This window comes from Oryctolagus cuniculus, chromosome 11, assembly GCF_051225735.1.
Source record: "Oryctolagus cuniculus isolate XC-2025 breed Fujian yellow rabbit chromosome 11, ASM5122573v1, whole genome shotgun sequence".
Taxonomy (NCBI): Eukaryota; Metazoa; Chordata; class Mammalia; order Lagomorpha; family Leporidae; genus Oryctolagus; species Oryctolagus cuniculus.
Genome location: NC_142877.1, coordinates 25,076,947 through 25,090,498, shown reverse-complemented (window position 1 = coordinate 25,090,498; position 13,552 = coordinate 25,076,947). Strand labels below are relative to the sequence as shown.

The following is a 13,552-nucleotide window of genomic DNA, read 5'->3' as shown; positions in this document are numbered from 1 at the left end:
TGAGACACGGGGGAGATCTGGACAGAGCCTGCAGGGGGGCAACAGTGAGGGCCAGGCCCCGTGGCTAGGGCCAGCTGGGGGTCTGAGTGGGGGAGGCTGGGGTGAGGGGCGGGGGTGGGGTGGGGAGGAGATGCGGGAAAGGGAGGCAGGACCAGCTCATAAAGGCCCTGGTAGTCTGCATCCAGGGTGCAGGCACTCGTCAGTTCACTGAGCATCTACTGAGGCCTTGCCCTCAGTGCAACGTACAGAGACAGACAAAGCAGGTAGGTAGGCAAGGAAATACATGTGAATACCAGGAACTGGAACTAGAAAGGAGCGCTGCTTTCTAGTGGCTTCAGGGCTCCTTTGGAGGCAGGGCCAGGGGCTGGCCTTTGCTAACAGACTGGGCCTGGCTCCTCAGCAGGCGACAGGCTGGGGGGCTGTGAACCCAGGCCCCCAGGGACCTGCCCACGGTCTCCCTTCTCCCGGCGCCTCAAGATGGCTGACTAGGGCCGAGCGCGGCGAGAGAGGCTGGGAGGAAGCAAGATCCGAGGGTCCACAGCAGGGCGCCAGGCGCCAGTGGGCACTGCAGTTGGAAGGGGGCTTGAGCCCAGACTGGGCTGCTGTGTGACCCCAATGGGGGCCCCCTCCCTCTCTGGTCCCCCACTTGCAGACCCGGGTGCGTGCCCGCGAAGGAATGGGGCACGGGGAAGGGCCTCCCACCGAAGTTATTGGGGATGCCTGGGGACCCCCTACCCTGGTCCCATTATCTCGGCGTGGGGGAAGCCTTCCTCGGTGGAGGGGGTGGGGGCGGAGGCGTGCCCAAGAGGAGGGGCGGAGGGGAGGCTCCCCGAGCCATTTCAAATTTCCCTCCTCCCCCGCGCCCGCGCCCCCTCCCGCGCCGGGCCGGACTCTGAGTGGCTGCGGCGGGGGCGCCCCCGGGCGGGGGCGGGGCGAGGGCCGGGCCGGGGTTACAAGGGAGGCGGCGCCGCCCCCCGGCACCCACTCCCGCCTCCCCGGCCGGCCCGCGCCGCTCCCTCTCCGCCGTCGCCGCGCCCGCGTGGACGCGCCGAGCGCCCCCCGACGGACGGATCGGACCGGCCCGCTGGCGGGAGGGCAAGCGGGCGGCCCCGTAGGGCCGGCAGCGCAGGGGTTAAGCCGCCCAAGTAAACGTAGCTCGGCGATCGACGCAGGAGATTCGCGAGCCCAGCGCCAACCGCGGCCGCCCGCCGGCCTCCCGCCCGCCGGTCAAGACCCGCGGCGCGCTCGCGGAGCCGCGCCCGAGCCCGCCGCCCGGCAGGTGAGCGCCCCGCGGCACCGGGGAGCCTCGCCGGGGCGGCGGCCCCGAGGCTGGTGGGGGAGGGGGCCGGCGGCGCTGGCTCTGCCCGCGGGGCGCCCTCGCCCGGGCACCTTTTGCCGAGGGCGCGGGCAGTGGAGAGACGGTGCTCGGGTGGGTGCAAGGGGTCGCCGAGGGAGAGCCCCCTGAGCCTCCTCCCTAGGGTAGCTTAGGAGCCGGGCGAGGAGCGGGGGGCGTGTGTCGGGCGTGGACGCCCCGGGTGCAGGGGACCTAGAAGGAGCCCGAGAAGTTTGTCCTGGGGGCGGGCGCGCGCGCCCCGGGGTGCAGCATGGAGGAGTCGCGCGTCCCCTTAGGGAAGTGGAGCGGGAAACTTTCGTGGGCAGCGGGGGTCCGTACCTGGGCTCGGCCTGGGGGCGTCTGCCAGCGAGGAGCTTCGCGGAGGGAGTTCTGCCGAAGAGGTGGGCGTCCGTCTTCCGACTGGGACCCGGGCTCTGTCCGTGGTCGTAATGCAGCGCAGGGGTCGGAAGGAGGCGGCGGGGTCTGGTGCGGGCAGCAGGTGGGCTGCGGAGTGCTGTGAGCCTGGGCGGGAGCCGTAACTCTTCTCGGGGTCCTGAGACGTAGCCGCCCAGGGCGAGGCGTAGCCGGGCTGCCGAGACGCCCCGGGGAGGGGCTGCTCGCTCCGTGTGCGCACCTGGCCCGGGACCAGCCGGCTGGGGGCGGTCCCTCCCTGGCCTGCCACGCTGCTCGCCCTGGGGTCTCACTCTGCATTCTCAGCCCTCTTCCAGAGTGAGGCCGCCCCCACGTCCCAAACTCGCAAACCGAGGCCCCAAAGTACGCTTTCCTGCTCTGATGATAGTTAGAGGGCGCGGTTGTTGAGCACGACTTACGGAGGAAGTGGAGGCAAGGAGATGAGAGGGATCGACTTGGCGAGAAGGAGCGGCCCTTGGGCACTTTCTCCAGCCTGTGCCTGCAGCCCTGGCTCGCCGGCCTCTGCGCCCGAGTACCCCACCCCCAAGCTGAACGCGTCATGAATTAGAGGGAATTAAGGGAGGCGAGCTGTGAGGTGCCACCTGAGTTCTGCACGTTGTGGCTTTTGGTGCACTGGAGGCAGTTGTGGGGAGACAGCTCCTGCCGGGGGCCCTGCCCTTGCTCTGCCAGCCTGCACCAGCCCGGCTGCGGCTTCATGGTCTCTGGCTCATGGAAACCCCAGGGACCGATTTCTGTCTTCCAGAGAGCAGTGAGCGCTCAAATGTTGGCAATGCTGGCTTTATTAGCGAAGCGGGCTGCCTGCCTCCTGCATCCTAGGCTGCGCGCATGTGTTTAAACTCTGTTAGGTGGGAGTTGGCCCAGGAAGCCCAGGTGGTGTAGGGATGAAGGCAGCTCTGCTCTCTGATGTTGGGCGCCAGGATGGGGACTCTGGTGGCTGGCGTGGGCGAGCACGTGCTGGGTGTTAAGGTGCGAATTAACTTGGGAAGGTCAGCACAGAACCGGAGTGGAGGGAGGCACCTTCGCGTGCCCCTCCTCTTCCTGTCTTCACCACGAAGGCATTCTGTTCCTTTCTCGGCTATGAAAGCGTTTCCAAATCCTTGTCCATGATTTGGGACTTGGCAGGAGGGATTGCCTTTGTTCCCTTTTGAAAGGAGCCATTTTTTTTTATGGGTTGGGGCCATTTTTAACTCCGCCTTCCCTCCATGCTTGGGGCCAACGGTGAAGGTGTAATTGAGGAGCTAAGGAGAGCTTGTGCCTTTCCCCACTGGGCTGGAGAGGGCTGAGACAAAGGGGCCAGGGCCACTGGCCACATCCTTCTTAAAGGCTTAGTCATCACCTCTACCCCTGCAGACGCTGGGGGGAGGGGAGGGGTAGCTGAGCTGCAGGGGGCGGAGGGAGGGGCCAGAGAGGTAGGGCTGGAGAGGCTGCTTCCCCTCTTCCCTTCCTCCAGCCACGTGGGGCCTGTGGCCCAGAGGCGCCTGTCACCCCTCATTATTCCAGCCCCAGAGACCTGCTTCCACAGGGGACTTGGGCAAGTTCTTTGGGAAAACATGCCTTAGAGCAGTCCCTACCCTGACTGCCGCACCTCCAGGCTCCGACACCTTCTCCAGGTCCAGCTGAGATGGCCTGACTCGAGGAAGAAGCCAGCTCTTCCTGGGCCCTGCAGTGTGCGCGTTGCTCTCCCTCCTGCTAGCTCCTCAGGTGCAAGGACTCGGCTCAGGTACTTTTTGTTTTTTAAAGATTTATGGGCCTGGTGCTGTGGTGTAAGGCAGGATCAGCCCTCCTGCAAGACCACCATCCCATTGGCGTGAACCACAAAATGCAAGATCTCTATCTCCTCTCTCCCTCTGTAACTCTGCCTTTCAAGTAAAAAATTAATAAAACCAAACCAAATGGGTACCATAGCTGGAGCTGGCAGGAGCCAGGAGCCAGGAACGTCACCCTGGTCACTTAATGGGTGGCAGGGACCCAAGCCCCTGGGCCATTTTCTGCTGCTTTCCCAGGTGGATTAGCAGGGAGCTGGGTAGGAAGTTTGGCAGCTAGAACTTGCACCCACTCTAGGATATGGGATGCAGGCAGTAATCTGCCGTGTCACAATGCTGGCCCCTCAGGTACAACAGTTAAGTTGTTCCTTTAGATCAGGAATTCGGGTTGGAGTTCATCAGTAAAGAGGACAGGCAGGCTCATCTTCCCTCCTGGTGTTGATGTTGTCCCTGGTGCTTGAGCTCCAGACCCACGTGGTCCTGCACCTAGGTGGGGAGACGTTCCACGTCTCACCATTGTAGGGCAGGGTTGGTCCTCCCGGAAGGGAAAAGCCCAGTGCAGATGTTCAGGTGGGTCTTGCTCTGGGTGGAGACATCTATGAAGAGGGTATAAGGGATAGCATGGTTGCTAAGAGGATTAAATGGAATCCCAGCACCTTTGCAGTTAGCAAGCTTGTGCTGCTTATCCACAAAATTAGTTGGTAAGAGGCCCCAGCATTGTGAAAAATGCAACTGAGGCAGTGGACCAAAGGGGCCTGCGTGTTGCAATGAGATCTGGTTTGTGTTCCTGCACATTCCACTTACAAGGCAGTCCTGAGCCTCTGGACCCACTTAAATCCCTGGCCAATTCCAAGGGAAGTTGGGCTTTTATTGGGTTGATAACAGCTTCTTAAAAAATTTATTTGGGCTGGCGCTGACATGGAGACCTGGAGGAGGCTCCTGACTTCGGATCAGCTCAGCTCTGGCCATTGCAGCTATTTGGGGGAGTGAACCAGCGGATGGAAGACCTCTATCTTCCTCTCCCTGTAACTCTTTCAAATAAATAAAATAAAATTTTTAAGATTTATTTATTTGAAAGTCAGAGTTACAGAGAGGAGAGGCAGAAGTCTTCCATCCGATGGTTCACTCCCCAGATGGCCGCAACGACTGGAGCTGCGTCGATCTGAAGCCAGGAGCCGGGAGCTTCTTCTGGGTCTCCCACGTGGGTGCAGGGGCCCAAGGACATGGGCCATCTTCTACTGCTTTCCCAGGCCACAGCAGAGAGCTGGACTGGAAATAGAATGAATGCCCATATGGGATGCTGGTGCTTCAGGCCAGGGCTTTAACCCACTGCTGCAGCGCTGGCCCCCTGATAATAGATTTTAAAAGGAACACACTAAATGTTCGTTTCAATAGGAAACACCAATATTAGCAAGTAGTTAATTCCTTGTGGGAGAAACGTGATCCTAAGTTAGCAGAGGATAACTCAGTTCTTTGTGGGGAGGGAAACTGCAGTACTTCAACAAATGATATTCTCTCTGCTTCTGATACAAATACAAATCAAGTTTATGGACTGCGGAGGCACCTGTAACCTCATCTCAAGGTAATCACTGTTGGCCATTTGGGGCTAGAAATGGAGAGAAAGTAGAGGGACAGGCTGACCCTACACAGAGGCAGAGGCACGGGGCTGTGGACGCAGCGGGTCCAGCCCTCTTTAGGGGGCGTGACAGGTGTCTTGCCGGGCTGGCTGCCCTGCAGCAGTGGAAGAGGTGGATCTGCTGATGATCCAGCAGGTGCCTACGTCCCTTCACGCACAGATTAACTTCTTTCCTTCTCCATTCCTCCCTTGAAATGTTTACCACTTAGTCATTTATTTGAAAGATAGTTAGATCTTCTACCCACCGTATGCACTCCAAATGGCCGCAAAGGCCGGAGCTGGGCCGATCTGAAGCCAGGAGCTCCTTCCCTTCCAGGACTCAGATGTGGGCGGGAGGAACCCAATACTTTGGCCTTCCCAGACAAGGTTAGCAGGGAGCTGAGTGCAGAGTGCAGAGTAGCCAGGAACTCTGACAGCGGGCAGATTAGTGCCCTGCACCACAGCACACCCCCCCCCTTCCTCCTGGGTGTCTTTAGTTCTGCCACCTAAGTTTCACAGCTTTTGCAAGTTTTGGGGGAGCCATGGCATTCCCCTGCCCTGAGGCTGACTGAGTCGGTGGGCAGGAGAAACAGTCTTGGAGGTTCTTGACCAAGAACAGCACAGGTGTGTCCCGGGCTGGGCACCGGGAGAGGGGTGTCCCTGTCTCTGAGGGAGTGATTTGGAGCATGTTTCCTGTCTGATCTTTTTTTATTAATTTGAAAGTCAGAATTAGAAGGAGACGTTGCTGGTTTATTCCCTAAATGGAAACAAATGCCAGGACTGGGCCAGGCTGAAGCCAGGAGCCAGGAGCTACTTCCCGATCTGTCAGTCCAAGCACTTGGGCCATCTTGCACTGCTTTCCCAGACACATCAGCAGGGCGCTGGGTCAGAAGTGGAGCAGCTCGGACTCGAACTGGCGCCCATACGGGATGCTAGCTCTGTAGACGTGGCTTACCCTGCTGTGCCACAGCACCAGCTCCCCCTTTGCTCTTTGGGAAAGTTTTATTAGTCAGATGGTGAGCTTTCCAGCCTGTGGGATTTATTTCTGGGTTATGTCTTAACTTCCAACCCCTCCACTATTAGTATCTTAATATTTTCACTTTTTTAAAAAAATTTTATTTGGAAGGCAGAGTAGCAAAGAAACAGGTCCACTGGTTCACTCCCTAAATGGGCTCAGTAGCCAGGGCAGGGCCAAAGCAAGGAGACAGGAACTCCAACCAGGTCTCCTACATGGGTGGCAGGAGCTGAAGCACTTGGGCCATCATGCTGCCTTCCCAGGCAGAAGCAGGGAAGCTGGGTCAGAAGTAGAGTACCACCCCTGGCATTGGGCAGAGAGACACCTCTTTGTGGTGTTGCTCTTCTATCAGCCAGGGGCAGAGCAGATGCACAGTCCTTTGTTCATCCTAGCTGGATGCCTGTGTTGGTGGCCGGAGCTGTTTCACGCTTAGGGCACAAAAAAAGCAAAGTAGCTGGTCCCAGAACCCACACTCTGCTAATAAGATGCCTGATTTGGGAGGGATGTTTTACACCTGCCTGTACCGCAATGCCAGCCCTCATTTTCACTTTTAAAGATTTATTTACAAATAGATTTTCCTTCCTCTGATTCACATATCAAATTGCCCACAAAGGCTGAGGCAGGGCCAGGCCAAAGCTAGGAGCTTGGAACTCCATCCAGGTCTCCCAGATGGGTGCAGAGGCCTAAGTGCTTGGAACACCTAGCTCTGCCTTCCCAGGCACGGCTCTGCCACAGTCATACCAAGCATTGCCTGTGGGATGTAACAACTGTTGAAAGTAGGATGGGGACTTGAACTTGTCCTAGGGGGTCTCACATTTTGGAGGAAGTTCCCTAGAGCATCTGAAACATCCAAGGCTCTGCCTGGGGGATTCCAGTCTGTTCCCTCCTCTGATCTTGGCCTGGGCACCAGCCTGGGAGGGGTGTGGGTGCCCCTGCACCAGGCTGAGAAGGTGGTCCTGGCAGGAGACCTCCCCCTGCACTGAGGAAGCAGGCTTCTCCCTAAGACTTTCTGGAGTGCAGCAGCTTGGCTTCCTGTCCTAGTGCGCGCTTGGGCCGACGATGGTGCCGGAGCTCCTGGAGAAGGGGTGATGCCTTCCTGCTTGTCCCTTGCCAGCTCCTCCTGGCCACGTGGATGCGGGCTGGGTTGCACACAGCCACCACCACAGGCAGCACCCCGAGGGGCCTGCAGGGCAGGGGCAAGGCACCCACTAGGCTGGATGCCTCAACAGGCAGGGGCTATGGCAGGGGCTTTTCTGGGTTATCCTATATGGGATGCGTTGCACCTGGATTTAGAGAGCTCTGAGCACAGGGGTGTGGGAAAATCTTGTCCCGTGAACTCTGGGCAGCAGGATGCCTGAAGTGAGCAGTGCAGGTTTTGGTGGGCGGAGCTAGCTTCTGTTAGCACACTCTGCTTTTCCTGACCCCCTCCTTGCCCTACTGGCCGCTCTGGGAGGACTGCTCTCTGCCTGCCTTAATTCCTCAGCACCTGGCATGGATGCCCAGCAGAGCAGAGAGGCTGGGGGTGGATGGGGCCAGCTGCAGGCCCCTGCGGTGGGAAGAGGTTGGGGGGCTGCCCCCTACCCCCTGCAGTCTGCACACAGACCCAGGGAGCTAGTTGGCATGAACCAGCAAGAAAGCTGTACTTAGACCCCAGTGCTGTACGCTGGCTGGCCCAAGTCCTCTGTCTCCTCCTGTGTCCTGGGGTGTTTGGGTTGAGCTGGAAGCATAGTCAGGTGTGAAAATCTGCGTGAGCTAAGGCCAGCCTGCGAGGAGTGTCAAGTACTGTAGAAGACTTCACGCAGCCCCTTCTACCTCCCAGAGCTGGCTGGATGAGTCTTGGAGAAGACTCATTGAGTCTCTGCCATTGAGGTGGGCAGTACCTGGCCAGTTTTTGTTTTTAAAAAGATTTGCAAGGCACAGTGACAAAGGGAGAGACAGAGCTTCATCCGCTGGCTTATTCCTCAGATGACTGACAGCCAGGTCTGGCCAGGATCCAGGAGCTGCATGCAGGTCTCCCACGTACATGGGTACAGGGGCCCAGGCACTTGGGCCATCTGCTGCCTTTCCAGGCCCTGAGCAAGGGAGCTGGATCAGGAGTGAGTAGTGGGGATTTGAACTGATGCTCTGACGTGGGATGCCAGTGCCAGTGTCGGCTCCTTGCTTTGGATTGGCCCAGCTCTGACCATTGCACCTACTTGGAGTGAGCCAGCAGACAGACCTCTCTCTGCCTCTCTGTAACTCTGCCTTTCAAATAGAGAAATAAGCAAGCCTTGCGCAAGGTGGAGCTGGGCACCTTGGCATCACAGGGGTCTTGGCTTTCCTTGGGGAAATATTGGATGCCTGACTTACCACAGACAAATAATCAGGTGGATTAAACCCAAGTGGCCCAACACAAAGGAAGTTTCTTTTGGACAGGAGACTTAAGTGCGATTGTCCTGTAAAACCATCCTCAACAAGAGCTTGGGAGTCCTAAGGGAGTTTTCAGTTAGAGAATACAGGTGCAAGGGGGGCACCTAAACCAATGCCACTGCATTGTGCAGATTTCCCACCTCTAACAGGTGCCCCTCGCCCAGTGGTGCCTTTGGGCTGCAGGACTGCAGTGACTGTCAGTGTCCGTGCACAGAGGCTTTGGTGCGCTCTTTGGCTGGGGGATTTGCGTACTGGAATCATAAACAGCTTGGCAGTGCAGCAGATGAGGTCAAGGCTGCCCTGATGCTCAGATGGACTGCGTCGAAGGCATCCTTAGCTGCAGCAGTGGGAGGGAGGTGCAGAAGTGCAGGGGCCTTGGCTCTGGTGCAGAGGGCTCTGGGGGTGGGAAGTAGCTCCCAGAATTCTGCTTCTCCCCCTTCTGGAGTGGTCCTTAACTGCACTTTCTGGGGGTGTCGCCCCTCAATGGGGGCCTGGTTGCTTGCATTTCTAAATTTTCGATTTTAAACGTGAAGTGGCCATACCTGTTCAATCTTTCTGTATGCTCCTAGGTTTTATTCCTGTGAATCAATTGTACTTCAAGGGGTTGCTGGAAAAGGAGTGGAAAGTATAAAAGTTCTTGAACCCCTTGCATAGGTAACTCAAGTGTTTTCTGAAAACAAATACTTGTCTCATGTGTAATGGTATGCACACATTTTTGAGTGGTATATAAGCTTAAGTCGGTAATGTTTGGGCAGTTTGTGGTGCTATCAGCATCAAGGCTGCAAGGAATGTGTGCATGGCCAGTATTGTGCATTTGTGCAGTCCTCCCTGTGGCAAATTCTTTTGATAATTCTGATTATCATCCTGAGGCCTGGCTGTGAGCAGACAGCCACCATGCTGTGCGCGGTCCTGACCTGGAGGCACTGAGCGATTTCCCAGAATCCCTTGAGTCGTGGGGACCAAAGGGAGGCTTCCTGGTTGCTTTTCCAGAGGCAGAGCTCAGGACTGGGGCTGCAGAACCAGGGCCAAGCCGTTTCTAACCTGTGTTTCTGTTTCATCTTTTCTGGAGTTGAGTGGGGCTGTGCTCTGGGGAGCAGCAGCCTCTGGCTCTGGGAGGTGCCTGCTGCATGCAGTCCATCCTTGTCCTCCTGGGCTGACCGAGGTGAGGCCTCTTCCCTTCTGCACCGGCTGATGGGAGCCCAGCCGGGTCGGCCTCCATGTGGGGAGGGAGCTGCTGTGTTGCAGGGGCAGTGGGAACAGCCCCAGTGCAGGATGCAGGAGCTTGTCTCCCCGCAAGGCCGCAGGAGTGGCTCAGACAGGAGGTGGCAGTATCTTCCAATCTCCCTTTCTGACTCACCCTCAGGGTTGGACATAGCAAAGATGCCCATACTGGCCCCCTTCTCACTCACCCCCCACTGTGAGGTTTAATGAATGCAATTAATGCTTGTAAGGTGTTAGGAAATAGCTGCTGGAAGCCTTATTGCTGGCATGGGCTGGGGGGCAGGCCCGAGCCTCATCTCCTAATTGGGGGTGTCACTCCCCCTGCCCATCTGCCACATTGCATCTGAGCATGTCTGACCTGGTCCCCGCACTCTGCCCACCCGGGGTCACATGCTAGACCCCCCCCTCTGGGAAAGGGCCAAAGTTCACTCCTCTCTAGGGTAGGTTAGGCAGACACTTCCTGTGGAGGTAAACAGCCAGCCAGTGTGGTGTCTCCCTCCTGCCCCTGGGGTGCCTGATGCATTGTTGCTAACTTGTAGCTCTTGTCTGCTTGGTCTCTGGTGTAGGCGCTCAGGCACGTGCCCTGTGCTGCCTGGGCATGAGACCTGGCACAGCCACTTTACTGTGTGACTTAATTAGCACATCTGAGCTTGTGATGACCCGACCTGTCTGGGTGGAGGTGGGGAGGAAGCTAAAGGTGTCTGCCATGGAGTGCCTACAGAAGGGACTGGTAGATACTCTGTCACAGGAAACGGGCCTCTACCTCTGTCCTTGTCCTTGTCCTCCAGCCCTGAGCAGTCAGATTAGATAAAGCAGTTGGCCATGGTGGCCAGCAAGTGTCAGACCAAGGCCCAGGTAGATGGTGGGAAGTTTGTGGCTGTCATTACCAGTGCACGAAGCAAATGTCATTCTCCCTGCGTGGAGCCTGTAGTGAAATTCACGTTGAACTTGCTTGCATGTTGGCCAAGCATGGATGGGGTTGATTCTAGCTTCTCTGCCTCCATTTTCCCATCTGTTCAATGGGAGTTGGGTGTTGAAGAATTGAGTTAGCATAGGTAAGGCAAAGGATAGGAAGGGGAAGGAGGCCCAGGGTACTTCCTGGGCAGAGGCCCTGGAGACAATGCCCAGGCTTTTCAAGTGTGAGAAGGGAGGAGGCAGTGGTGGGGAGGGTGGGAGGCTCAGCTGAGCAGCACAGAGGCAGAAGCAGGAGCCTGTTTGGGAGCTGGTGTGTGGTCCACCCAGTTGTGGCAGAGGCGGCCCGAGGGCATGACAGGGAATCCTGCCGCAGGAAGGAAGGGGAGCACGTCCAGCCTGTTTCCCTCTGAGTCCTCATCCAGAGCCTGAGTCTGGCTCTAGGACAGGGGGGGTTTCCTGCAAGGTGAGATCTGACTATAGGTAGGTCCCCTGTGGGGTGCTGCTGTGTCCTGTGGGCAACCCTGGGAGGTTAATCATTGTCAGCTCCTGGCCTCAGGTTCCACCAGGCCTGGCTAGCAGGGCACATTCTTGACTTAGGGCACTGGGCACTGGGTCCCAGCATCCTCTGAGAAGCCACCCTGGCTCCCAGATGGGAGCAAAGGAAGCTCCTGGCTGTGAGCTCCCCATGTCCCCATGTCCCCATGTCCCCCGCCCCTCCCCCAGGCTCCCAGAGGCGGGGCGCCCCTGGAGGATGACAGGCCTCCCAGGTTATTGGGTCCAGGCATTTGGCCTAAGGCGAATGCTTGCCATTATGATTCTGAGCTGCCCTGCAGCAGCTTCCCTGGGATAGGGCACTGGCTCTGGGTCAGCCCCAGGTCAGCCCAGCCTGTCCATCCAGGTCAGCTTGGCCAGAGCAGATCCGGCCGGGCCAGGCTTGTCCTTGTCCTGTGTATGGGGGTGGGGAGGAAGGGATTCCTTCTTGTGAGAAAGCCAGGGGTCCAGGAGCTGGGGCCCATGCGCTATGCATAGAGGTACACATGGGTGCATAGCCGGTGCTGCCTAGAGAGTTAGGCATTGAAGTGTAGCCCTTCTAAGTGGCCTAAGGGTCCCGGTGATGCCAATGGATTTGGTCCGAGGGCACTGGCTCCTGGACTAGCAGAGCTGATACCGGAAATGGGCAAACATTGAGGGTGGAATTGGGACTCTACGCAATGAATTGCGAGTCCACCTCGTGGGGCGCTACGGGCCTTTTCTGGCTGGGCACACAGCGCCCCCTGGTGGGAACGGCACAGTGCCGGGGACCCCAGGTGTGGCTTCTCGAAGGTACTCTGGGAGGAGAGAAGGGGCGCATGAATCCACGAGACGCGGGCTTGGAGCCATAGAAGGAAGCTGTTCCTGGCAGGGTCCCGGGACAAGAAGGTATGGTGCAGGCAACCTCCTGGGCTGTGGGAGGGAAGCTGCGATGGGAGTCTGACCCTCGCCCTCTACATGTCACTTGTGCCAACCCAAGATGGGCAAAAATCCATGGCCAGTGACACCTGGCACTTAGCGCTCCTGCCCTGAGACTTGGTGTGGTCTATAGAATTCTGGGTTTCACCCGGGTACACAGTATCTGGTCTGTGGGTCACCTTGAGAAAGGTATAGGCTTTTGCAGCCAGCACATCTGTAAATGCAGGCAGCTCACCAGGCCAAAGGGTCGCGCCACCCTCCCGCCCCACTTAGTGAGGACCTGGTCCTGTGCCTTGGGTGATTGACCCAGTGATGTTGGTGGCCATGGCGAGGCCAGTTTCCAGAAGTGGGGGGACGACTGCGGCCCTTCCTATTAACTGCACCCCAGCCCTCCCTCCCTCCCGCCTCCTCCATGCTCCCCTCCTTGGGAACTTGGGACTCCGAGCCCCAGCTGGTGAGGGAGGAGGGGAGTGAGTGACAGGCCAGCAGACCAATGGACCCCTGAGGATGGGGTGGGGCGGGGCTTGTGCTGCCATGGAGAGGAGAGAAGCTGTTCTGTGGGGGAGGAGGGGGCGGGTGGGAAGAGGACCTGGAGATTGAGGGGAAGGGAGAGAGCAAACAAAGGGGTCAGGAGGGAAAATAATGCACCGGCTTCCTGAGGCCCTGCAGAGGCCGGCCAGGGAGAGGCGGCCAGGCTCCGAGGGGACCAAGACGGACTGCAGGCAGGCCGGGGCAGGCAGGGCCTAAATGGCATTGTTTGAAGGGGCCGGCTAATTGCACAGAGCAGCCTGAGCCTCAGACCCAAGCTCCGGCCCCCTCCTCTGTCCTGGTGTCCGGGGTCCTGGTGTCTGAGCCTTCAGGCAGGCAGGCTGGCCGGCCACATGGAGGATGCAAGCCCTGAGCCTCCGAGTTTGGTGAGGGGGCAGGCTCTGGGGGGCAGTTTGGGTGGGCCTAGGGGCAGGAGCTAAACCCTGAGAGGGGTCACTCCTGACAGCATGGAGTCCATGGCGTGAAGTTGGGGGAACGCTGCCCCCACGTGCTCCTGGGTGCCTTCCTTCCACCCGGCTCATCCTGGCCTGTTCCCACAGGAAACAATGAAGGGAGACACCAGACACCTCAATGGAGAGGAGGACGCCAGCGGGAGGGAAGACTCAATTGTCCTCGTCAACGGGGCCTGCAGCGACCAGTCCTCTGATTCCAAGGACGCCCCCTCGCCCCCCATCCTGGAGGCTATCCGCACCCCGGAGATCAGAGGTGGCTGGGCCAGGGGTGGGCGGGCTGCAGCCCAGAGCCTCCTGCAGGCTCAAGGGAGGTTTGTGGGAGATGGTGTCATTCACCCCCACAGCACCGGGCTGGCAGGGAAGACAGCTCCCAGCTCCCATGCCTGTCCTACCTGCCCT

The 13,552-nt window shown here is 58.5% G+C and overlaps 1 protein-coding gene and 1 non-coding gene across 11 annotated transcripts in view; both read left to right on the top strand.

Annotated features, from left to right (window-relative positions):
- The first annotated feature begins 242 nt into the window (after positions 1-242).
- The window catches only part of DNMT3B (DNA methyltransferase 3 beta), a 32,046-nt gene continuing 18,736 nt past the window's right edge, over positions 243-13,552 (top strand). For 2 of the 10 annotated variants that reach the window (XM_070051931.2, XM_008256121.5), the window contains exons 1-2: positions 1,014-1,279; positions 13,241-13,406. In XM_070051931.2, coding sequence (XP_069908032.1) covers positions 13,247-13,406 — 160 coding nt within the window. In that variant the 5' untranslated portion in view covers positions 1,014-1,279; positions 13,241-13,246. Of the gene's footprint in view, positions 264-1,011; positions 1,280-1,678; positions 2,108-2,626; positions 2,732-3,356; positions 3,486-13,240; positions 13,407-13,552 lie in introns of those variants that run through there. The other 8 variants (XM_089307191.1, XM_089307189.1, XM_051845092.3 and 5 more) reach the window with 8 other exon arrangements.
- LOC127491234 (small nucleolar RNA SNORA48) lies at positions 6,457-6,600 on the top strand. The gene has a single exon (XR_007919822.2). It is a non-coding gene; the product is annotated as a small nucleolar RNA SNORA48 (small nucleolar RNA).